At 32.7% G+C, this 26,441-nt stretch overlaps 2 protein-coding genes across 4 annotated transcripts in view; one reads left to right on the top strand and one right to left on the bottom strand.

Moving 5' to 3' along the window:
- Positions 1–26,441, bottom strand: part of LOC118181699 (neprilysin-1-like) — a 482,702-nt gene that overhangs the window by 158,347 nt on the left and 297,914 nt on the right. The gene's annotated exons all lie outside the window — the stretch shown is intronic.
- LOC118181698 (uncharacterized) overlaps positions 1–26,441 on the top strand; it is a 134,636-nt gene that overhangs the window by 101,105 nt on the left and 7,090 nt on the right. For both annotated transcript variants that reach the window (XM_035350885.2, XM_035350886.2), the window contains 3 exons: positions 6,986–7,192; positions 14,348–14,574; positions 20,709–20,787. In XM_035350885.2, the coding sequence (XP_035206776.2) occupies positions 6,986–7,192; positions 14,348–14,574; positions 20,709–20,787 (513 nt within the window). The remainder of the gene's footprint in view (positions 1–6,985; positions 7,193–14,347; positions 14,575–20,708; positions 20,788–26,441) is intronic.

Below are 26,441 nucleotides of genomic sequence, written 5' to 3' on the forward strand. Positions count from 1 at the left end.
GTACGTTTCAAAAATCGTACACAGTTGACTTTCCTTCCATTATTTCCTCAAGGAAATGTAATAAATTTGCAATGTGTACCATCTGTCGTTGCGATTTTTCGATTTCACATAGTGGAAGGGCGGATGTTCTCAAACATGTGCGTACACAAAAACACAAAGACAACATGAGTTGTTTTGAAAAAAACGAAAAATTAAATTTCTCTTTCGAAACAAAAGACCAAAAAGTGATTAATGCAGAATGTCTGTTCTCTGCCTTTTTACTGGAGCACAACCTGCCACTGAATGCATCGGATCACGCTGCAGCTTTATTTAGAAAAATGTTTCCTGATAGTGAAATCGCTAAGAAATACTTACGTGCAAGGACCAAAACAGATGCAATTGTTAAAGAAATGAGTTTGAAAAATAAATCTTTAGTTATTGATTGCATTAAAACAGCTCCATCCTGCCTCTTTATGAATGGAAGCAATAATACCGATTCAAAACTGTATCCATTTGTTGTTTCTTTTTTTTAATCTAGAGTCTTCCGAAACTGAGTGAAGTTTACTTTCTGTCCCCACTTTAGAAGGACATTCGACAGGCTTTAATATAGCAGAGCTAATTATTAAAACTTTAAAAGGAAATGCAGTCCCTCTGGATAATTTGCTTAGCACTTGGTGCCGATAATGCACCAGTAATGGTAGGCTTGAAGACTGGTGTTGCAGGCATATTAAGAAAGGCAAATTCAGATTTGCAGATTATGAGGTGCACCTGTCACCTCTTAAATTTAGCAGCTGAAAAAGGGGCAGTTTCTTTACCAATAAATGTGGATAAACACATTGTTGATATTTATTATTATCTTGAAAGGAGTTCTAAGAAAGGAAAAATTGAAATAGTTTCAACAGCTGCATAATACTGAAATGAGAAATAATTTTGAAACATGTGTGAACATGCTGGCTGTCTTTAAAGCGTAAAGAAATGCTTATCTTGAATCCTCGATCAGTGGAACCCACTTCTTGCATGTTTTCAAGAAGTAAATGCTTCGAGAGTTAAGATAAAAGGCTCTATTGAAAGTTAAATACCTAAAGTAAATGGAGATGTAGTTACTACTTCCATTGTTAAAAATAGGTTTGAGAAAAATAAATTTCTGCATCATTCAGCAATTCAACTGGCAGTTCTCAAAGTAATACTGCAAAATATAAGCGTAAACCTGATACAAATTTCTCTGAAAATAAAAAAATTGCTCAACACACAAAACATTTTCCGATTACTGTAAGTTTATCTTCTGAAGAACGAATATTTATGTTTTTTCTTCGGATCTTAACAAAGCTTTTTGCTTTTTTTTTAGAATTCATTTTGCCATCATTCGATGTTCTTAACACAATTCTACAAAGCAGAATTCCATTAATTCATGTTTTGCAATCAATGATTTATGATCTGTTTAAAGACATTTTATCAAAGTTTGTAAAAACAGTCTGTGTTTTGTCTTATAATTCTATATATGATGTGATTTATGGTGAAATAGAAAATCAGAAGAAAGATGAAGATTTGGTAATAGGAGCTGCCACTACAAAAGTAGTGGAAGAACTTTCAGAAGAAGACAAAAATAAGTTTTATCTTCATGTTAGAAGTTACTTCTGTTGAGTATGTGATTAGATACTACATAAATTTCCAATCAATGATGAAGTGATTTTGCATGCTAAAGTTTGTGATGTTTCTGCTCTAGCAAATGCATCTTTTTCTGATATAAGGTACTTTCTGAACAGATTTCCTGTGTTACATTTAGTCATGAAAGATGATGATATTGATGTTGCTACTGATATACTGCAGTTGCAATTTTGCAGTTTACAATTAGAAAACTTGGATAAAGTTATAAAATCAGCTAGGATTGACACCCAGTGGAGTTTAATTGGGAAACTGAAAGGTGCTGATGGAATTTTAAAATATAGTGAACTGTCTAGAATTATGTTGGCCATCATGACAGTTCCCCATAGTAATGCGGATTGTGAGAGGATTTTCAGTGTTGTTGCGAAAACGAGGACTAAATTTAGATCTAATATTGGTGATGACACATTAGAAAAACTTTTATTAGCGAAAACAGGCCTACGTGGCAATTTTTATGAACAAAATTATGAAGTTTCTTTCTTAACGAAAGCAAAATCTGCCACTGTTCATAACATTTGTACAAAACCTGATTAAAGTGTCTTTTTTTTTTTTTTAAACGATGCAAGCAATAAAAATGTTTTTTCTGTCTAAAGTATTTTTGTGTTGCTTGCATTTAAGACTTAGTAACTATTTAAAGTTAATTCATTATTAAAAACTATATTTTTATCATTTAAAAAGTCTTTTTAACATTGTCAAAAAACTGATTTCTTAAAAAAATCTCCTGATATTTGAGTGTTATAGGTTGGTAAGTATGGTAATGTAATTGGTAACTTAAAGCTGCTAGTCATCACAATAAGCAACATTAGACTTGTTTCTTATTAGACCTTGGCTATCAGCAAGTGGCTCGAGTTGTTTTAATTTATCATCTGTTTCACTAGTGAACATTGTTGTATTAACAACATTAAAGCTACTTCTCACTTTTCTCTTTCAGATATCGTCAAATCCTTAACAAGGTTGTCTTTATTATCCTTACATACATTATTATAAAATCTAAATATCCATGCTAATATTCTTACAATTTTCTTAAATTTTGAGAAATACTTATAGTACCAGTCAGTAGAATTATTATTTTTTGTCAGCGTAACAAATAACTGTATTGCATATTTCTGAGTGAACCAAATCTTCATCTGGTTCGTCATTAGATTTAGGCCAATTTGCCCCATCTTCCAGTAACCAAACAGTTCCTGTCACCATTTTTGTCCTATTAATTGATCCATAGAACAACTTCTAGAAAGTATATCTGCTGCATTGAGACTACTTGGGACATGACGTCGTAGGGTAAGTCATGATGCTGTAGAGTAGGTCAAAGACCTGATTTCCTGTGCACGATTAAAAACAAATACTCTCCATTGTCGATCTCGCCATATTCAACACAAAGCCATCGAGGAGTCAGTCCAACAGTGTATACTAACTTTATGCATTAATTAATGTGGTATCATGAAAAACTGAGGACAATAACCTAGCACCTATACTACAAGCAAGAAGTTCTAAGCAAGGAATGGGTTTTAAAAGTGCCTCTCTAGATCGTGTGTGTGTGAAATAAACCTTTATCTTTACCATTTTCGACTCTTAAAAAGACGCATGCACCATATGCACATTTACTACTATTACAAAAGAGATGTATACTTACAAATTCATTTATAGATTTGAGATCTACCCATCTAGATATTGAATACTAGAAAGCAAGTACAGATTTTGATGCCAGAATCTAAATTTTTTGTCTAAATCATCAGCAAGTGCATCGTCCCATTTAAGCCTTAAATTTCAAGTTTTCTATGAAAACAGTTTCGGAATCAACATTCCAGGAGCTGTGTTCTATAACATAAAATACTTGGTGAGCTATAACTAAAACATTTTTTTAGTAACTGGGTTATCCAATTTTAGATCTTGATGTATTTTACGAGTAAGGTATTTGTATCTGTATGTATCATACTTGTATTTGTATCACACAAGGCCCAAAACAGGCACATCTTCTCCTGTAGAGGAAACTTCCTCAGATACAATGTTTCTTATATTGGATTTCCAAAACCTTAAATTAAAATGACCTGAAGCCATTATCATTTGTGATTCATTTACAAACTTCCTCATTTCTATTTCCGAATCCATACTGGCTGCACAGTTATCTACGTAAAGGGAGGTTTTCAAAATCTCTTCTGTATGTCTTGAGTTTTTAGGAACCACACTTTAAATGATATTATATTGTAGTGGCTAATAAATATAGACTACACATAGTTCAAAAAACTATTCCTGTATGCTAATGCTGATACAATTCAACTTGTTCCTGATTATCCCTACTGAACCACATAAATCTTAAAAAGTTTCAATCTTTCCCCTTTACAGATATTTAAAAGAACGCTTTTTTTTATATCTGAAGTGACACCAACGTTGTTCTTGCCAAATTGAATCGGAATCAAAAGTATCATTTCAATCAAATTTGGTCCAGTAGATAAACAGTCATTCAGCAATGGGTAACCAGGTGAATGAAAACTTGCGTTAAACACTGTACTACTGTTTTCTTTTACAACTGCCCTACGAGGCAAATTATGGACACCCTTGAATTTATACTTACCTGGGACTTCTTCAATTATACCAAGAACCAACCATTTCTTGAAAACATCTCCATAAGCATCAAAATTTCCATAGTCACTAATTTTCTTTTAGTTTTTACAAGACATTTTTCTGCTATCACTTCGTTTTCGGGAAAAAACAAGTTATTGTAATGCGACTTCGTACCTCTCATCAGAATTTATTGCAAGAGTTTCTTCAAATTATTTTTTTGCATCTTCCTGCAACTGAGTTTTGATTTTACTCATGGAAGGGTTATTAATTCCTAAAACATCTAACTTCCACAGATCACTAATACGCTGGTCATTCACTAACAGAGAAGAAATACAAAAGAAGTAGTATTTACTGCAGTTGACTTATTGTTAGAATTGCAATTAAATTTGCCCATAATAGTCCAGTTTAACTGGGTATACACAGTGCTGACGCAACACATAAGAGGAACAATTTTCCCAGTTAACAACTTACCAGCAAATAATTCGGCACCAATTTACAATTTTATCTCTTTATCAGCGTAGCATGAACTATTTTTTAAATAACTTATTTGGATACCACATGACCATGAACTAAATGAGAGTTGTTTAATTTTGGAACAAATTTTGTTTTGCCCAAGTACCTCTGATTCGCACTTATATTTACCATCTGTTCTGCTTACTTAAATAACATAGTTTTTATATACATTTTCTGTAGTCTTGACTCCACAAAATAGAGATTGCTTAATTTTTGATTCATCAGTACACTTACAATTCAATTTCTGAGCAATGCCATTACAGAAATATGATTTCATAAAACCACTGTCATAAATTCCTCGTAGAAACATTTCGTTAGAACCATTTTCAATTTTTAAGGTGTACAAATGATATTTTAACATGATTATTTAGAGTGCTTGTTTTGCTTTCAGCATTTTTTTGAATTTGTTATGTTATTTATTTTATTAGAAGGCAAATCAGGACACATAATCACAAAATGTTGGTTTTTACATAGGAGAGACACTTATGTTAGACTTGCATTGATTTGCTTTGTGATTTCTCTCAAGACATAGAAAATAAAAATAAAAAATTCCTTAATGATATCTTTTTTATGCATCATTGCAATTATCAGACATATACAATTTTTCACAAAAAGTATAATATTTTTTATACTTTTGAAATTTTTTATTATTTATACATGCAGTTGAAACAACAGATTTCGTCTCAAAAAACTTATTTTTCTTATTACTTACTTTTTCGGAATCTCAAATATCATGGTATATTTAACTGTAAATTCAGTTTCTACTTTTTTTTTTTTTTTAAATTAATGAATCTAAATCGCTCTTGCCTGTTGTTCCAGTAGATGCACTTCATGGTCTTTCCCAACTTTTTATTAAATCGGTAGGAAGTGCTGATTCCACTTAAGGAAGAAAAACGCATGCAAATTGGTTTTTAGTTAAACCAAGGGATTCCAGTGAACGTAGTTGAGTTTATAGCTTGTCATAAAGAATTACTAAGTCTCTTTTCTGTTTGTCATTGATTACCAGTTTTTCAGTAGCATTTTCCAAAAGTTTCTCCTTTCTTAAAGTTTGTTTTCTTGTTCAGACTTTCATTCTATTATTAAATTTCTAAAATCTGTCAAGAGAGATTGTCTGTGCAAAATGAGGTTAGTACCATTCTAATACATGCAAAATTGGAATGGTATCCTAATTGTTTTGTATGGCAGTTTTGTTGTTGATATGTTTATTTTCTTGCTGAGTTGGCTATGAAGGATTATTTTAGTAATAAATTTAAGGATTTTAGTTTAATAATACTGCTAATAAAAATTTTTAAAATTTTATTAGCAATATTATTGAACAAAACTACATACAGTCAAAAGTCGTTAATCCGGACTCGTCGGGACTTCGGTGATTCCGGATTATTGATTTCTCCGGATTATAGATCATCAGTTTAAATCTGGTAAGATGACATGCAGAAATTATAAAATTAAAAATATGAAACCATAATTTATGAAATAAAGAACAATTATGATCTAAAGGGTATCCAAATTTACCAAAAAAAAAAAAGCTTAATATTTATTAGTTTACTTTATGAAACATTTCTTTCAATGTAAGTTAAGTTGTTTCGTTTTTTATGTGATAATACATTCTCTTTAATTCTATAAACAGACATAATTTCTTCAGTTACAAAGTTCCGCTGTTCAAGTTCAATAATTGCTGTGTCGAGAATGCCGACTAATTTGTCAATCGAAATTTTTTCGTTTTCAATAACCTCTGTCACTTTTTTCGCTATCGGATGCGAATTATAATGACGAGGAATTTGATTTAAATCATATCAAAGACGGAGTACATCGAGATGAAATACTACATTTAGTAAGGAGTTATAAGCCAAATAAAAACATCTGCCCTGAAGATAAGGATTGTGCTGACAGATCAACTTCCAATTCATCGCACGCCGAGCCCAAAATTGCTCTAACAGTCTGCAAAAAATAATAAGCCGAATCTAATTCGAAGATTAAGGAACAACGCAATCTGCAACATTAACTGAATTAGATAATTTTAGCTTAGCTTATACCGTCCATTATACATTAAACGCGCATTCGTAAACGTATTTTGCGCACGCGCACATGTATATTCGCAGTCGTAAAGGTCTTATGCGCATGTGTCAACGTTACGCATGTGCAGAAAGTTTGTAGCTTTGAGGTCCGGATTATGGGTGTCCGAATTAACGACTTTTGACTGTATTTTTGATGAATTTTTAGAACTATTTCTTATGAAGTGATAGTTTATGTATAATTAAAATAATTTGTTAAGGCTGAAGAAAACCTGGAAAAAATCTGTGCTGAGCTTTATGCGAAATATACAGCTTCTGAAGATAATCCAGAAGAAACCTGCCCAATCTGTCTGGATCCAATTTCATATGATTTCCAAAGACTTGAAAACTGTGGTCATGTTTTTTGCAAGAGTTGTCTTCTGTTACAAGTCAAATCCAAAAGCATACCTTTAATTTGTGTCAAACAGGTAATATTTATTCTTTTTTCAACTATTCTTTTGTAGATAACATTTTAATTAAAAATGAATTGATAATGCATGCATTCATCCACTCTTTTTATTAAAAAAATGTTCTTTTGACTATTAATTTGTGATTTTTTTAAAATTTCAACTGAAACGGAGACATCATATAGGATGTGAGCTCCAACTTCCAGCATTTCAGCTGGAAATTAGTAACACTGGGAACAATTCATTATCTCCTCCTTTCCATAATACACTTGTTAGATGCAATCCAGTATTTGCTTCTTCATCATGTGAATTTGTTACTTATGAAAATCATACCAGAGTCCTCATTGTCTGAAATGTCCTTTTTCTATTTTAAACAATGAAAGCCAAACAAATGCTCCTCACTTGGATTAGAATAACACTTGTATATATTATTAACTGTCTCTAACAACAGTCTGATTTTGAAATCATGGTCAAAATTCATATTAGCCTTATTCCCAACTTAGAAAATGCACTTCAAGATATTTTCTTATCTACCATCTGTAGTGAAAGCCAAGACATTCGGCAGTGGCACCCATACTGATTTCTTTTACTCTTGCAGCTATTCAAACTACTGCACATCATGATGTGAAATAGAGTATTCTGGTTCAACCAACTATAATATTATTTTCAAGAATGTAACTACAGTATCAAACATCGTGTGGCTCAGAGCCCATATTGCCTATAATGCGATCTAACTCACCTTATGAACATGGAATGACTACTGGTATTCGAAGAAATGTCAAAGTTTTGCTTTTTTTTTTAATTAATGTTCTATGGGACTGCATTATTATATGAGTGGTAATATTTGAACCAACACATTATTTCCAGTAGCGATGTGATTTGTGAACATATCTAGGCTTTTTTAAAATGCTGTCTTGTGCACTGCTGCGTGCAGAAACTATTGTTGAATTGAGGCATGTTACAGTGAGTATGAGATGATTTTGAATATCATTTCTAGTTTGTTATTGTCACTAAAGAATGCCATTTACAGCATTTTAAAAGAGAACTGCAAAACTTTGGCAAATTTTCCTTTTGATGTACTGCTGACAACTTTTTTTAAAAATTCTAACGTCTAATATTATTTTACGTTTTGGATATGTTGGGCTATGCGGAAAGCTCTGCAGTTTTCAAATCAAAGTGCAGTTTCTTCGAATTATTTTGCTACTGCTGATAAGGAGTGACCTCGATTGAAGTGGATGTTTAAGTACTGTGTTTTCTGCTACTGTTATGTAATTCTAGTATGTGTTATGACATGTTTTGTTGCAGTGCTAAACATGGAAAAAAGTTCATTTTCATTATATTATGCTATTTTATTTTAAAAAGGGAAAAATGCTAGTTGGCCTGCTCATAAAATTTATGCTATATATGGACATAATCTGTTTCTGATGACACAGTTTGAAAGTGCTTTGAGAAATATAGAAATTTCAGCCTCAAAGATTATGCCTGCTTTGGACAATCATCCTCTGTAAACAAGGAGCCGTTAAAAGGTGCTATCATGGAAAATAAGTATTATACAGTGCAGGAACTATTAGGCAGACAAAATATTCCCAAAAATACAATACATGATCATTTAAAGAAGACTGGACAGCTGAGGTGTATGAGTAGCCTATACTTTAACAGATCAAAGCATGTGATTCTTTGTGGAAAATAAATAAGGAAGCTTATTATTTTTAAACTGTTCATTATTGGAGATGAAACTGGATACTACTCAGAAATGTCAAAAAAAAATAGATCATGGGATAAGCGAAAAGAATCTGCTTTATAAACTTTGAGAAGGGGAACTGCATCTGAAAAAGATAATGCTTTGTGTATCATAGAACTACAAAAAATTTGTATACTGTGAATTGTTGCTATCACGCAGTAAATTCTGAAATATACTGTTTCCAAATGACATTTTTAAAAGTGGAAAGCAAGGCAATGTGCCTAGAAGTGACAATCATTAAGGTGTTGTCTTCCATCCAGACAATGCTTGGTCCCATATTTCAAGGAAATCAAAAGATTGAGTATGTTGGAATGTTATATATTACCTCCCGATATTCATTAGATCATGCCCTGTCAGACTTTCATGACTTCAAATCACTTCTTTTTTACGGATAAACCTAAGGATTTAAAAAAGGAATTTTCCAGCTGTCCGAGAAATGACAAAAACATCATGGAGAGAAATGTTGCTTATATTATTAAATGAGATTAAAAAAAATTTTTTTTAGTACTGTTTCATGTTATATATACACTGGTTATCATAAATTAAGGAAAAATCACAAAAATCACGATTACTGAAAAAGTGAAACTTACCCACAATATAGAACACATAGTAAGGTATCAAGTAACATAAAAATAAATTACCAGACTATTATGGTAGTATAGAAATTAGCACATGTATAAAATGAACAAATTGAAGGTGTCAGTTTGCTATAGGAAAAGTACCTTCAATAGGGAATATGGTCGCCTCTAGAAGCAATACAGCACATACAGTGATGCGTGATGCTTTCAATTATGCGGTCTATCAGTTCTATAGGAAGCGAGAGCCATTGCTCTTGCTTGCTGTTGCAACTGTGGCAAGGGTCTGAGGGGGCAGACTGAGAGCAGCTAGACGTCTCTCTAAATCATCTCAAACGTGCTCTATAGGATTCAAATCCGGGGATCAAGCTGGCCACTCCATGCGCATAATTGTTTCCTGTTGAAGATAATCATCCACGATGCGACCCCTGTGTGGTCTTGAGTTATCGTTCTGTAACAGGAAAGCATCACCTATTGCCCCAGCACATGGGTGCACATAAGCATCAATGATGCCATCTCTATAAACCGGAGCATTCACGGTTTCCGTTGGAAAGACATGGAGATCTGTGCGTCCATCAAAAGAGATGCCACCCAAAACACAGACACTGCCTCTTCCGTATGCATCTCTTTAACAGATGTTTGATGGATGATAATGGGTTCCAGGTTCTCTCCATCTCAAATAACACTTACTATTTTGCTTTCTAGACTAAACCCGGACTCATCCATAAGAACAATCCTCCATTGATGATCAGACATCCAGTGGACATATTGTCATGCCCACTGCAAACGGTCCCTCCTATGGCGTGACGTGAGTGGCACGCAAATGGCTGGTCGCCTCGCAATACAGACCACCTTTGTAAAGTCTTCTATGTACAATTGACGTTGACACCAACCTTCCGGTGGCTGCAGCAAGGGAGGATCTAAGAAGAGTCGGAGTAGCGGTTCTATTCCTGCGTGCACATGATGTCAAATATCGGTCAACAGCGCTCGTCGTAGCAGTTGCCCGTCCTTGGCTGAACCTCCTAGAGGCCGTATTTGTGGTTTGAAATCGCCTCCAAAGTCTATGAGCCACAGAAGGACTCACATTTAGCCATTTGGTCACTTCTGTTTGACTTTATCCTGCTTCTAGTCTTCCAATGGCTCTCCATCGTAGTTCAGCAGGCAAATGATGCCTGGAGGTCATTGTTACGAATTGGCTATCTCAGATTTCTGATGTTACTATCACAGTGAAATATGTGGGCTTGCTCTCAAACATGCACTTTTATTCTCCTTGCAGATGACGTATTCCGAGTGCAGCGCCACTAATTTGCATATTGCAGTTTTACTCAGCTACTCTTACTTGGCAACATATTCAGATTTTTTATGGTTTGGCTTATTTTTGAGGGAGTTATAGCTATTTTTGTGATTTTTCATTAATTTATGGTAACCAGTGTATATTAAATTGGCACGAAAGTAATTTCAGTTTGCACAAATAGATAGTGTTATGTTTTTTTTAATTCTCTTGTGGATCTTATAATTTTTTTCTTTTGAGATATGACAGCTGACATTATTAGGTTGCTATGGAAATGAATTCTGCATAGTATATTTTTTACAACTGTTAGTTTACAGTGAATTTAAATATGGGGGGAGGGTGCAAAATTAAACATTTTCGACATATTTCACTTTTTAGTTTCATAAAGGCAAAAAAGCAGCGGAGGCTCACAAAATGATATGTGAGGGTTATAGTGTTGATTGCAAAACAGAATGTATGTGTCAGAATTGATTTAAAAAATCTTTTTCTGGAGGTTTTTTGCTTGAATTTGACCAGTGTTCAGGCTGGCCTCCTGAAGCTGATGGCAATAAAATTAAAGCCTTAACTGAATTGACTTGTCATATAACAGTACAAGAGATTGCAAAAAGTTATATGTATTACGCACAACATTTGAAAGTCACATAAGATGTCTTCTGACTTGTTAAGAAGTTCAGTATTGGGGTTTTGCATGACTTGAAAGAAATTCACTTAATATGATTCAATATTTGCAATACGCATTCAATATGCAGAGTTGCCAACTCTCCCGATTTTCAACCACTCTCCCACCAACCCGATTTACAATATATTTCTCCCGACTTTTTCTTATTCTTAATATTTTTCACAATTTTTATGGAACTTGGATTAATACTTTGTTATATGAACAAAAAAAAAAAAAAAAAAAAAAAAAAAAAAAAAAAAAGTGATTTTGGACGTCTGAAAGCAACTGAATTTTTTCTAGATTATATCTAAAACAAAACCTTGCGAATCAGATGAGAATTTCTGCTTTGTGAGTGACAGCATACGTATCCAGAAACGTCGTTCTCCAGTTTTCCAATGGGCATCAAGCTCCACTGTGTGTCATCTTACATATATTAGCCAATGAGCACAAAGCAAGCTCAAGGCCGTTATTTGGATGTTCTTTAGTTATTTCGTTCATCTTGTCCTCAGTTGTGTGAGTACACGTACCTTCGGGAAATAGTTTTAGAAATTATCATCTTTTGTGATGTTTGTGAGAAAGGTGAAATACTCGTGTACGTTTCAAAAATCGTACACAGTTGACTTTCCTTCCATTATTTCCTCAAGGAAATGTAATAAATTTGCAATGTGTACCATCTGTCGTTGCGATTTTTCGATTTCACATAGTGGAAGGGCGGATGTTCTCAAACATGTGCGTACACAAAAACACAAAGACAACATGAGTTGTTTTGAAAAAAACGAAAAATTAAATTTCTCTTTCGAAACAAAAGACCAAAAAGTGATTAATGCAGAATGTCTGTTCTCTGCCTTTTTACTGGAGCACAACCTGCCACTGAATGCATCGGATCACGCTGCAGCTTTATTTAGAAAAATGTTTCCTGATGGTGAAATCGCTAAGAAATACTTAAGTGCAAGGACCAAAACAGATGCAATTGTTAAAGAAATGAGTTTGAAAAATAAATCTTTAGTTATTGATTGCATTAAAACAGCTCCATCCTGCCTCTTTATGAATGGAAGCAATAATACCGATTCAAAACTGTATCCATTTGTTGTTTCTTTTTTTTAATCTAGAGTCTTCCGAAACTGAGTGAAGTTTACTTTCTGTTCCCACTTTAGAAGGACATTCGACAGGCTTTAATATAGCAGAGCTAATTATTAAAACTTTAAAAGGAAATGCAGTCCCTCTGGATAATTTGCTTAGCACTTGGTGCCGATAATGCACCAGTAATAATAGGCTTGAAGACTGTTTTTGGAGGCATATTAAGAAAGGCAAATTCAAATTTGCAGATTATAAGGTGCACCTGTCACCTCTTAAATTTAGCAGCTAAAAAAGAGGCAGCTTCTTTACCAATAAATGTGGATAAACACATTGTTGATATTTATTATTATCTTAAAAAGAGTTCTAAAAGGAAGGAAAAATTGAAACAGTTCCAACAGCTGCATAACTAATATTAATGATGACGCATTAGAAAAACTTTTATTAGTGAAAGCAGGCCTACGTGGCAATTGATATGAACAAAATTAGGAAGTTTCTTTCTTAACAAAAGCAAAATCTGCCACTGTTCATAACATTTGTACGAAAACTGATTAAATTGTCTTTTTTTTTTCCTTAAACGATGCAAGTAATAAAAATGTTTTTTATGTGTAAGGTATTTTTGTGTTGCTTGCATTTAAGAATTAGTAACTATTTAAAGTTAATTCGTTATTAAAAACTATATTTTTATCATTTAAAAAGTCTTTTTAACATTGTGAAAAATCTCCTGATTTTTGAGTGTCATAGGTTGGCAAGTATGCATATGTAATGCAACTGACCCAGTTGCAGTTTTTAAAACGAATTCCCACTGGTGATGAAAAATGGATCCTTTACAGTAATATTAATGAAAAAAGGATCATGAACCAAGTATGATGAAAATTTGCATTAGAAAAAGATTATGCTGTCAGTTTGGTGGGTGACAAAGGTGTTGTGTATTTTGAACTGCTTCCAAGCAACCAAACTATTAACTCAGATGTTTATTGCCAACAACCTTTGAAATTAGAGGAGGCAATGAAAAAGAAAAGACCATAATTGGCAAAGGAATTGTGTTTCAACATGCGAGGCCTTGCACATTTTTAGCAATACATACGAAATTATTGGAGCTTGATTGATAAGTGATGTTTTATTCCCATATAGCCTTGACTTTGCATCATCAGATTATCATTTATTTCAAAGTTTAGAACTTCTTAAGTGTTAAAAATTTCAGTGATAATGATGATCTCAAGTTGCAGTTGTTTGAGTTTTTTGCTGATAAAGACCATGAGTGCAGAATCATGATGTTACCAAAAAGATGGCAAAACGTCAGTGAACAGAATTGAAAGTGTTTGACTGATTCAAGTTCATTTTTTTGTGTAAAAAAAATGTAGCCTTGTTTCACACTGAAAAAATGGAATTACTTTCTTGCCAACAAGATACAAACTGCCTAACTTTCTTAATGATCCAATATTTATAATAGCTTCATATTTTTGTAAACATCAAAAATATAATTATTTCAAATTGGATAAATTCTACTGTCCCTTACTTTGCTGAGTTAGGCATATTTGGAAAAGCCATGAATACTTGCATAATTGTTATGTATGTGCTACCATTTAATGTACGATATAGTTATGTTTACCTGTTGATAGCATGCCATAAAATAGTTTAAAAAAATTAATTTACATTTAAAATATAACATTTTTGCAGTGTATTATCATTGTTATGTTTCATTTCTATTATATTTTCAACTTTCATTTATTACTTTTTGTATGTATATTATTGTAGTTTTCTCAGGGATTTAGTAAATGAATTATTTAAGGCATTTGGCTCATTTTCTTATTAAAAGATATTTTTTTATTTCCAGAACTGTGAAAAGCCACTTTTTTTGGAAGATATCAAAAGAATTCTATCTGTGGGTGGAGAAGATGTTAAGAAGCAGTTTTATGATGCAGCTGTGCAATATCATGTGAAGTCTAACATGGGAAAAATTAGCTATTGTCCTACTCCAGATTGCCCAACTGTTTTCCGAGTTTCGAAAGGAGAAAATTCTGAATTCTTGTGTCCAGCTTGTGAAAATGTGATTTGTACACAGTAAGTTCCTTGTTTCCCCAGCAAAATTAGTAATTTTTTAATTTTAATATTTACCATTAAGTATGAGGATTTGTCATTAGAAATGGCAAAACTAGAAGCCTTTTTTTTAAAAAAAAAATTATAAGAAAGCTATTGCTGTTTTCTATATTTTAAAACTTATTGCTTAGGACAGGGATCGGCAACCTTTGACCTACCATTGCAAAAGCCCATATGTTAATAAGGCTTATGCGGCTTGCAGGCCATAGGTTGCCGATCTCTGCCTTAGGACAACAACTTTGTCAAGAGTTGATTAAGACAGCTCTGTAACGCTAAGCACAGCATTCTTAGCAAGCCTTCCAGTATCTTTTTTTTTTTTTTGGTCATTATTTGAATCCCCCCCCCCCCATTATGAGGAATTTAATAGGATCCTTTTGAGGTTTCCCTAAAATCTCAGCTTCTAGATCTGGGCTAGATGTTAGGGCCTATTTGAGTTAACTTTTTTCTGTAATAACTCAATTCGACTGCAGAATATTTCCCTTTCATAATAGATTGAACTAAATTTTCTAATCTTAAAAAAGTTTTATTAGATTTTGACTGCACACTTAGCTGTATTTTTGGTTGCTAGGAGGTACCTCTTACAGTAAAGTAGTTAAGTTTGATTGTGTACTGCTTTGGTTTTTGTGTTTTCTCTCAGTAGGTTGTTCACTTTTAAAAGTGTTCCCCTATGTTATCCCTTTTATGGCAAAATAACCCTGAAGTGTTTTTACTGTAACAAATAATTAACCTATGTTTTCTGAGGAACATTAGTTGAGTATAAAAATCAATGTCTCATTCATGTAATTTAACATAGATATCGTAACACATTGATAAGGTCAATTTTGGCCAAAAATGCCAATTTTTCTTTTATTCATTCATGGTACAGATTGTTTATTTAACTTTCCAAATGAGACTAGCCTTTCTTTTTGCATTAATTAGAAACCAAGGTATCTAGCATTTCACAAAGATGCAAAAATGGATAGTGGGTATTTAAATCGCTTCAAGTGTGCATTTAAAGAGCAGAAAAGTGTTAAAAATTTTACATAGTAAATAAATAAAACAGTAATAAACATAAAATAAACAGTTCCCTTCCCTTGAAATATAATTTAAAAGTTCTTCAAAGAGGCGGAATTTAGAAGGATAGTATTTGTAAATCTCTAATCAGTCTATTAACATGAAATTACTTCGAATAAAATGCAATGCTATTATTATTTACGTGTTGAAACAGATGTTTCAAACTAGTATGTATGTATGAATTTGATTCAAATCATTATACACTCTTTTGCAAAAAAATTGAAGCCCCAAGGACTTTTGCGATCGTGATAAAATTTAGTATGCAAAAACATCTAAATCGAACATGAAAATGATCGAAGTTTCAAGGCAAATGAACTGGAATTGTGATTATAGTGAGCATATCTAATGCATAATTCGCAAAGTATAAAACCAGTAACAGATGTGGAAAATTTATCTTTTTTTGTTGCTGCAATTGTAATTCCTTAAAGAAGCAACTAAAGATGCTATTACGATGATATTGAAGACTTTACAGACAACTAAATGACTTTGAATGTGATCGCATTGTAGGGTTGTGTGAAGCTGGGTGGTCATACCGAGCAATAGGCTGCCACTTGCAGCATATAGACATTGCTGAGCAAAGATGTTGGTAGCAATGGTTGCTATAAGGAAATTGCCGACGAAATGAAGCCTTTGGAAGGCCAAGGTGCACAAATGCAAGGCAAGATAGGATGACTGTTCGCCAGGCTCGAACCGCCCCAACAGTATCGATTATTCAATGCACTACAGCCACGTCTATACCTCCCGTGGTACCGTCCACCATTACACAGTGCTTGTCTGAGGCGGGGTTACGATCACAGAGGCCTTTAAGGCGTTTGCCTTGGACCCCACAACATCAGTGGAGTTGTCTGGAATGGTGTTGCAATCGATCATCATGGCTGCCATCAGACACTGGCATCGTATAGTGTTTAGCGATGAAACCCGCTTCACTCTAGAAGCAGATGACCACCGTGTTCGTTTCTGGAGAGGAAGTGGCCAGTGGTCCCAGTCAGCCTTTGTTTTACAAAGGCATACAGCCATAACCTCTGGTGTGATGGTGTGGGGCGCTATTTCTTATGACAGCAAGTCACCTTTAGTCATTCTCTGTACATCTTTAACAGCTGAACGATATATTGATACCATCCTTTGGCCGGTTGCATTACCCTTCATGGCACGTCATCCTGGGAATTCCAACAAGGTAATGCCAGGTCACATATCGCTCGCATATCTCTGGACTGTCTCCGTGTGGCTGATACTCTTCATTAGCTGGCAAGGTCACCAGACCTTTCACCAATCGAGTATGTCTGGGGCATGGTAGGCCGCCAGATTCCGGCACCACAAAATATTGCAGATCTGGAGCGACAACTGATGAATGCCTGGCAGAATGTGTTGCAGGGGGACATTAGGAACCTCTGTCACTCCTTGCCTCAATGAATTCAAGCATGCATTTCTGCCAGGGGCGTTTCAGTTACTAATTTGAACACTCAATGGGTGATTGTGAGCTGTGAACAGGTACTATGACCTTGATTTTTTTATTCATTGTATTATCTGTGTATGAGCTATACACATATTCAATTTCATCAAAAACAACCATTTCCTTCATGATGCTTTGATTTTTTTTTTTTTTTTTTTTGCAAAAGAGTGTATATTGCAATTAGATTTATATCATTCTTTGATTATTTTTAATAATACTGGAGTGAAAAGTTATAAAGTTATAAATGGAAAAGTTATAAAGAGAGTTGGAAATGTACTTGTGAATGTAAATGTGTAAGGAACAAATTTATGAAACAGGGTTACAAAGAAAATGAAAAATAATGCTAATAAAGCAGTTCTTACATTGAATGAACCAAAACTAAAAAAAACTGCTCATCAGCAGGAGAATTTTTGAAAGCGATTTATGATGTGAAAGATATTTGTGTTGTAAATTGTGTCTCCCAATAAGAATGCATAAGTCATATACAAAAGTGCCATTCAGGTTCAGAAAATTGAAGGGAAAACAAAAAGGTCTTTGGGGACCTGTCAGTGTTGCTCACTAATGAATGTCTTTATTGATTTGTTTAAAAATTACTGTAATCAGGAACAATGCATATAACTTACAGGGAATGCAAATTGCAGTAATTGCTCCATTTGTTAAAACCTGCTCTGGTGTGTGTGTGTGTGTGGGGGGAACTAATGCATGGCCAGTGCCTATTTCAAGCAGACAGCTGGTGTAAATACAGTCAAAAGTCGTTAATCCGGACTCGTCGGGACTTCGGCGATTCCGGATTATCGATTTTTCCGGATTATAGATCATCAGTTTAAATCTGGTAAGATGGCATGCAGAAATTACAAAATTAAAAATATGAAAACGTAATTTATGAAATAAAGAACAATTATGATCTAAAGGGTATCAAAATTTACAAAAAGAAAAAGCTTAATATTTATTTGTTTACTTTATTAAACATTTCCTTCAATGTAAGTTGCTTCGTTTCATGTGATAATACTTTCTCTTTAATTCTATTAAACAGACATAATTTCTTGTTTAGTTACAAAGTTCCACTGTTCAAGTCCTATAATTGCTGTGTTGAGAATACCCACTAATTTGTCAATCGAAATGTTTTCATTTTCAATAACCTCTGGGTCACTTTCTTCACTATCGGAAGCGAATTATAATGAGGAGGAACTTGATTTAAATCATATCAAAGACAGAGTATATCGAGATGAAATACTACACTTAGTACGGAATTATAAACCAAATAAAATAAAAACGTCTGAAGATAAGGATAGTGTTGACAGATCAACTTCCAATCCGCAGCCTGAAATTGATAAACAGATTTCGGATTTCAAAACATACTTTCACTTTGTAGATACAAATTACATATTAGTAAATATATATCGGAAATTCTATTTGACATAATCTTTCTAATCTATCATAATCTAATAATGACGTTTCTGCCCCCCCCCCTCTGCTGCAGAGCAGGGGGAAATTGATAAACAGATTTCGGATTTCAAAACATACTTTGGCTTTGTAGTAAATATATATCGGAAATTCTATTTGACATAATCGAAAGTTCAAGCTTACTTTTATAAAACTGCTCTAACAGTCTGCAAAAAATAATAAGCCGGATCCAATTCGAAGATTAAGGAACAACGCAATCTGCAACATTAACTGAATTAGATAACTTTAGCTTAGCGTATAACTCCGTTACACATTAAACGCGCATGCGCACAAACATATTCGCAGCTGTAAGGGTCTTATGCGCTCTCGAAAACGCCTGTGCGCATGCGTGAAAGCGACGCATGCGCAGAAAGTTTGTAGCTTTGAGGTCCGGATTATAGATCATTCCGGATTATGGGTGTCCGAATTAACGACTTTTGACTGTATCAGCATGCTGCATCAGTTGGAAAAATGTACATAGACAAATCCAAAGAATGTTATTAATATTCTCAAGCCTGTATTCTATATGAGACTATATGAGCAAAAGCTCTTATTAAAGTGTTTACATGGAAAGATGTAAAATGCAAACAAATGTTTTAATGACATTTTGTGGAAATTTATACTGATGGTTGTGCTTGCGGAATTACAAACTTTTAAATTTTGGCATAAAAGGCTGTTACACAATTTAACAGATGTTTCTTTATTCTTATTAGATATTTTAAATTGTATAGCTATATGGCATGGCAAATTTGCAATCGAAAGGTTTAGTAAAGCGAATAAGTGTATCACAATGTCACTGACTACCCAGACTTTAAATTGCAAGAAAAAACAAATAGGTTTACTGTAAAAAGCAAAACAGATAAAGCTGAGCAAAAGGAAAGTATTACCTATAGATTTGAGATTTCTAGGTATCTGGCATGAAGATTTAATAATATAAATGTAACGTTTTAAATTTTAAATCTTCTTTTCTCATTTATTTTTTCTCAAAATTTTTTTACTTAATGCAATATAGATAAAATTATTATTATTTTATTTTTACGAAACATAGTGTTCTTAATTTATGTATAGTTATCTAGAGAATGACATACTAGAATATACATATATTATGAACATTTTTGAAATCATGGCCTGTTATTAAAAAAAATGTTATCACAAATTTATTGAAAATCTCATAAACTTCAATAAACCAAAACATTTTTGTTTTAATCAATCCTAAAAATTTTATGTCATTCTCTAGATAACAGCATGTAATTTATTGTTGTATGACTTTTTTAAATTTGATTTTAAACTAGATGTTTTAAAAAATTTGCTTAAAATGCCATGTATATTTAATATATTTGCAAGATAATAATAGTATATATTAACTCTCGATATTCCACAATGAATCTTTTAAAAAATAAATGAAAAAGTTTTTTTAAAATACATATACTGTATTTTTTAAAAATATATGTTCTGAATATATTCGGATACCATAGTTTTAAAATCTATTTTGTTTTAGATTTTGTTGCAGTCCATTGTAAATGTGAATATTTTCCTTATATGCACATTATTTCGAATTTTAATTTTGAAATTCAGAACCCCCCCCCCCCCCCCAAAATGGAAAATAATATTTCTAGCCAAAAAAAGTGTATTATTAAATTTTTGAATAACTTTATTATTTAGAATCAAGTTAAAAAATTAATGGTATTTAATTATTAGTAAAAATTAATGATATTCAATTTTAAAACTGTTTACATGTAAATCATGTAGAATATCTTCTTAAAAAATTCATTTAAGTTTATAGAATTTTCAGAAATTCTATATTGGTAGGGTAATTTTGTTGTTTTTTTTTTTTTTTTTTATAGACGAAATTTCTTCTTCTTCTTCTTCTTCTTCTTTTTTTTTTTTTTTTTTTTTTTTTGCTTTGTTTGGTACTTACTTATATTCATCAAAATTACATATGTAAATCATCATTTTCAAAGATTTAGCATTTAATTTTAGATTTAAATATTTCTAAATTTCATTCTCAAACAGTTTGAAACTTCTTTTTAAAGATAATATATTTTTAATAATGTGTGTCTCTATGTGTATTGTGGTTTGTCTATTTATATACGCATAGGTATGAATCTGATTTCAAATTTACTCTCTTAATTTTTTTCGATTTATTTTATAGCTGCCAGACAATTTACCACTATGGAATATCCTGTGATATGTTTCAGAATTCTGAAAAGGATGAAGATTATTCATTAAAGGTTTGAAGCAATATATTAATTCAAGTTAATTTTATGTATATTAAGTATATAAATGATAATAGAATTCTTAAGCTTCCACATAAAGTAAAAAATTGGAATTGAATATATTTTTAAAACTGCCCCTTTTCTTTAATTCTTCAGATTTGTATGATGAAATTTTAAAAAAAGTTTTAAAAACTATCATTATGCCAGATATTCAGATTTTGCTCTCTTTTTTATTATTGAATTTTAAAGTAGTATATCAGAGAACATACTCTTTAGCAGCATCTCAATGTGGGTGCTATTAATGCATGTAATCAATGTGTTTTTATCCTAAACTGTAATTGAGAACTAGTTTTTGTAAAAGATTCAAGATTGAATAATTATTTTACGTATTTTGTAAAATTAATCTAACAAGCTGTATTTTCAGCTTTGGTAATATGATGAAGATTTATTGAGAAATAGGTTTTCTTTTTGTTGTCATTAATTTCCAAGAAAAAAGTAGATGCATAGGAATTTAATGCCTTTTAAGGATTTGAATCATATTTGGAATATATGTAGACATCGTAGCATTTTGTAAAACCACTTTTTTAAGTTTCAGTTCTTAAAAAAGTAAAATAAATTTTTGGTTGAGAGACATAATCATTCCTTTTAAATTGGTTTCTGATTTAAGAAAATTTTAATGGAATCTTATTTTCATATTTTAATGCATGTTGCCTATGTATTGTCTGCAAAGTGTGAATTGTACTCAGATAGTATTGTGATTAGTGGAGGTTGATTGCCGAGAGTGGGTCTAGATCTTGAATGAGACATTAGTGTTTGTGACTGCAATGAAATTTTTTTTCCTAATGGCGGGCACTTGCCTCTCCCAGTGTCGTCTATTCCTAAGGGGCCAGGTCGGTGGTCTCTTTAATATGGAGGTCCTCTTTCCTTAGTACCTTAATACCTCTTTCCTTAGTTTAATAGGTGGGCCACTATTGCCTCCTATGAAGGGACAGACAATTTTTACATCCATGCCTTCTCCAGGATTCGAACCCGGGCCCTTCAGTATCACAGTCAGGCTCCCCTAACCACTATACCGTCTGGGCGGTGTGACTGTAATGAATGTCTTTACAATATACGGGCATTTAAAAAATTCTGTTGGTGTGAAAGGTCTTTAGTGGCTTGGTACTAAGGAAAGAGGGATATGACACAGTTAACATTCAGTTATACAAAATCAGAATTGATTTTAGGCAGCTAGTTCCTGTGTGATTTTGCTTATTTCATTAATTCAGTCCATGCATATGCAATAATATCATTTCAGATTTTAACCAAGGCAATCAATTTCAATTTTTTTTTAAAATTGGTTTATGAGCTGTATCTGATTGGTTAAGAACATTTAAGTGTCACTCTTGTTTTTAAATCAATGCATAATAAAAGTTTTCTTTAAAAAATTTTGTTAAAAATGAAAATATGTAATGAAAATACAGGTGATGAAGTTTGTTTGGTCTGTTTTTTCATAATATATCTTATCTTATGTGTGATTCATTTAATAGCTAAAGGAGCTTTAATTTAAAAATTATGGTATGTTATGTATTTGAAAGTAAAATGCTATTGGATAATAAATATTTTGCAATTTTGTAAAATTTTGCTATGAACTGTAAAATTAGTTTTAAAAATTCCTTTCTCATTTATTTTATTTATACTCATCCTTTTAAATAATAAACTAATTTGAAATATTTGCATAGCAGTTTGAGTTTTAATTAATTGAAATTCTGCCATGATTTGTTGTTCCATTCATTTTGATAGGCATTTGTACAGGCATGCTAAAAGTAACTGTACTGGAAAACCACTGTCCATCATATTCAGGAGTAAAAATCCAGCTATAAAAAGTGAAAAAAATCTAGTTGTTCAGGAGCAAAATTTTTTGGAGTTTAAATGTACAGGTGCCTCTTTTAAGCAGAATTTTGTATTTGGAAATACAGATGAACTTTATTACCCCCTCGAAAACAAACAAAAAAAAAAAAAAATTCTGTAGGGAAGAGAGGGAAGTCTAGAATATTTTTTTAAAAATTTCTGGTGTAAAAATCTGCAATAGAAAGCAAAGAACCACCTTCTTTAGGTGTATCCAAAGACATATCAATTTATCTTTGCTTTGGATGTGTTTTAAGCAAAGACATTCTGATCAAGTTATATCCGGTTGTGTCTCAGTACATGTTATAAAAGTATCTACTGCATATTATGACCCAAAATAAGTTTGTGAAAATTAACTTTCTTTTTCACATGCCATGGAACTCACTTAAAATATTAGAATATTTGAGTGAACTTTGCCATTCAAGTATTTATGCAGTATATTTTTTAATAGTAAATGCAAAAACTAACATTAAGCAATATTAAGACACAATAACACACCGAACAAATACTAATTCAGAAGTCAAACTACAAAAATCAGCGTTATATTTTCAAATTTTCACAGACTAGTTTCGATGGTTTTACCGAACCACCATTGTCAGCTGCAAAAGCACAAATGAACGAGATAGGATATAATGATCAGATAAGATAAGAAAGCCCGGACAGAAAATAAGCTAGTGGGCACCATCTCTTGATGAAACCAGAACTAAAACATAATTTCTTTAAAGGCCAAAGGCAAAGATGGATTGGAATTAGGATTGTTAACTAGAACAGAAAGATTTTTTTGAATGTGAAATGCCTCTAGAAAATCCAGTTCTCCAATGGAAGATGTTTTTTGAATAATTTTGGCAGCAGAAAAATTGAAAGTGTGATTTTCGGACCAACAATGTTGGGCAACAGAAGACTTCTGTGTTTCCTTTTTTCTAACATATGCCTCATGTTCCTTGGCGTGAAATTTAAAGGCTCTCTTAGTTTGGCCAATGTAAATTAAACCACACTGGCAAGGAATTCTATAAATACCCCAGGAATTCATATCCGGAATAGGGTCCTTGAGTGTGGAACTCAGAATTTTATTGATTTGAGAATAAACGACCCGAAAGTTAAATTTCTGCAAAATATGTGCAACTTTATAGCTAATTGATGGAAAGAAGGGAATGACAACAGAATTTTTATAATCTAAAACAAGAGTGTGCCTTATAGTGTGTTGAAATGAGAATTTTTTAACTGCTTGATTAATAATGTTGGGTGAAAAAGCTTATTTTCTGTCCATTATCTTATCTGATCATTATATCCTATCTCGTTCATTTGCGCTTTTGCAGCTGACGATGGTGGTTCGGCAAAAACCATAGAAACTAATCTGTGAAATTTGAAAATGTAATGCTGATTTTTGTTGTTTGACTTCTAAATTAGTATTAAGCAATATATTTCTATTTTGTTTATGTTTCTTCCTAATGCAGTACATTTTAATTTAACTTCATTATCTTTCCAAAAATTTAATTTGCTTATTTTTCTTATTTATATCATTGGTTATGTTTTGCTTCACAATGATGCTAGTCCATTTTTAAGTCTAAACTTTTCTTCATTCCTTGAAACTGCATATGATATTGCATGGTTCTGTGCAGTGTTTTATCACTCTGTTGTCTGTTAATAAGCTAAATTTCAGAATTCTTTATGTGTATGTGTAAAAATGCATTACAAATACTAACATAGCATGCAGTACATTTTGTTATTATTTTAATATCAGTAGTCTTGTAATGCTGTATGCAAACATAATAAAATGTATGCATTCATAATTTATCTATTGAATTTCATCATATGAGGGTGAATCAAATATAGACAAGCCTTTTGTTTAATTTATGTTATAGAAAATATCTACATTTCTCCAAATTAATTTTCTAAATAATCTCCTACTTTCAAGATACATTTTCCTCAGCGCTTTGGTAATTTTTTATTCCATTCTCTTAGAATGAAGTTTGGTGGATATCTAACCAGTTGTGTATGAATGTTTCCACTTGATCTTTGGACTCAAATTGCATGTTTCCAAGTGCTTCTTTGAGGTGTCCATACATGTGGACATCGCATGGCAATAAGTTTAGGCTGTAAGGTGTATGATCAAGCATTTTCCAGTGCATTTCCATTAGTTTCTGCTGTGTTACACCTTCTATGTGAGGCCGGGCGTTATCATGAAAAATCAGCACTTCATGGATGGGACAATCTTGTCTTTTCCATCGATATTGGTCCAAGAGACCGTAGTAGTAGGTTGCATTGATTGTCTTATGTTTTTATAAGAAATCCACCATTAAGAACTCCCTCGAGTCCCAAAACGCTGTGGCCAACATTTTCCACGCTGACAATCGAGTTTTGTCTTTCACTGGGTGTCTTTCGCCTTTCCTTTTCCAATCCATGCTTGCATGCTTTGATTGAGGGGTGTAATAATGCACCCATGTCTCATCACAGATGAGAGTTTTATGCAAAAAGGCTACCCTTTCTTCAAATGAAGTTTCAAGCAATTGAGAAATATGAACTTGTTCAGCTTTTTTTTATCATCATTCAGTGACTTTTTAAACCAATGAGCTGAAACTCTTCTGATCCCCAAATGCTTTCTGATGAGTGGCTGGACACTTCCATAGCTGACTCCAAGTTCTTCCGAAATTTGAAGCTCTGTACAGCATAGATCCTGTCCAATAAGCTCACAAGCATATGCAATGTTTTCATTAGTCTCAGTGGTGCGAGGATGACAGGGATGACCTTGATTCGAATACATTCCCGCTCTTATATGAATTCATTGCACCAAACCTTCACTCTTGACCATGAAAGGGCACTCTAAAACCCAAGCATACAAGTCATTTTCGAGTTCTGGAAAAGGAACTTTTCCATGTCGCGATGCCTTTTTCGATTTCGGGATTTTTTGTAACTTTACTTTATTCTTGCGCCAAACGCGAATAAATTTTTCGTCAACCCCAAACTGACGAGAAGCAGCACAGTTATTAGTCTCTTCCGCGAAAGAAATAACTTTTAACTTAATTCCAGCAGCGTATGACTGACGTTTCTGTTTAACTACCAATAAATCAGCCATATCAACAACATTTTTTATTGCTCGATATTGATCAGTTGTTCGGGGGCCAAAAATTCTTTGGTTTAATTGAAACTTACTCTAGTTAAAGTATGAAACTCTGTGACTAGTTCGTCACATAATTTAAGTCATGAAATTACTTCAAGTGACTTATTTGATAAGTCGTCCGATTTGAGTGAGGGAGAAAACAACTGCATTACATAAAAAAATTTTTGAACTTCCGATTCTTTTAATTTTTTATGGCCCCACATATAAGTTTCAATCATACTACAGTTTGCAATCATACTACAGCATTACAAGACTACTGATATTAAAATAATAATAAAATGTACTGCATGCTATGTTAGTATTTGTAATGCATTTTTACACATACACATAAAGAATTCTGAAATTTAGCTTATTAACAGATAACAGAGTGATAAAACACTGCACAGAACCATGCAATATCATATGCAGTTTCAAGGAATGAAGAAAAGTTCAGACTTAAAAATGGACTAGCATCATTGCGAAGCACAACATAACCAATGATATAAATAAGAAAAATAAGCAAATTAAATTTGACACTTTGAAGTCTTTTTTTTGTCCAAAATATTTCGACTTATACACGGGTATATACGGTACTTTAAATTACAAAATTTTTCAAAATAAAGTACAGAATTTTATGTAAAGAACTTCATAACTTTGTCTAGAAGTTCACTAAGACAGAATTCAT

Source organism: Stegodyphus dumicola, chromosome 7, assembly GCF_044657685.1.
Source record: "Stegodyphus dumicola isolate Sdum_Otavi_A_Nest chromosome 7, ASM4465768v1".
Lineage (NCBI taxonomy): Eukaryota > Metazoa > Arthropoda > Arachnida > Araneae > Eresidae > Stegodyphus > Stegodyphus dumicola.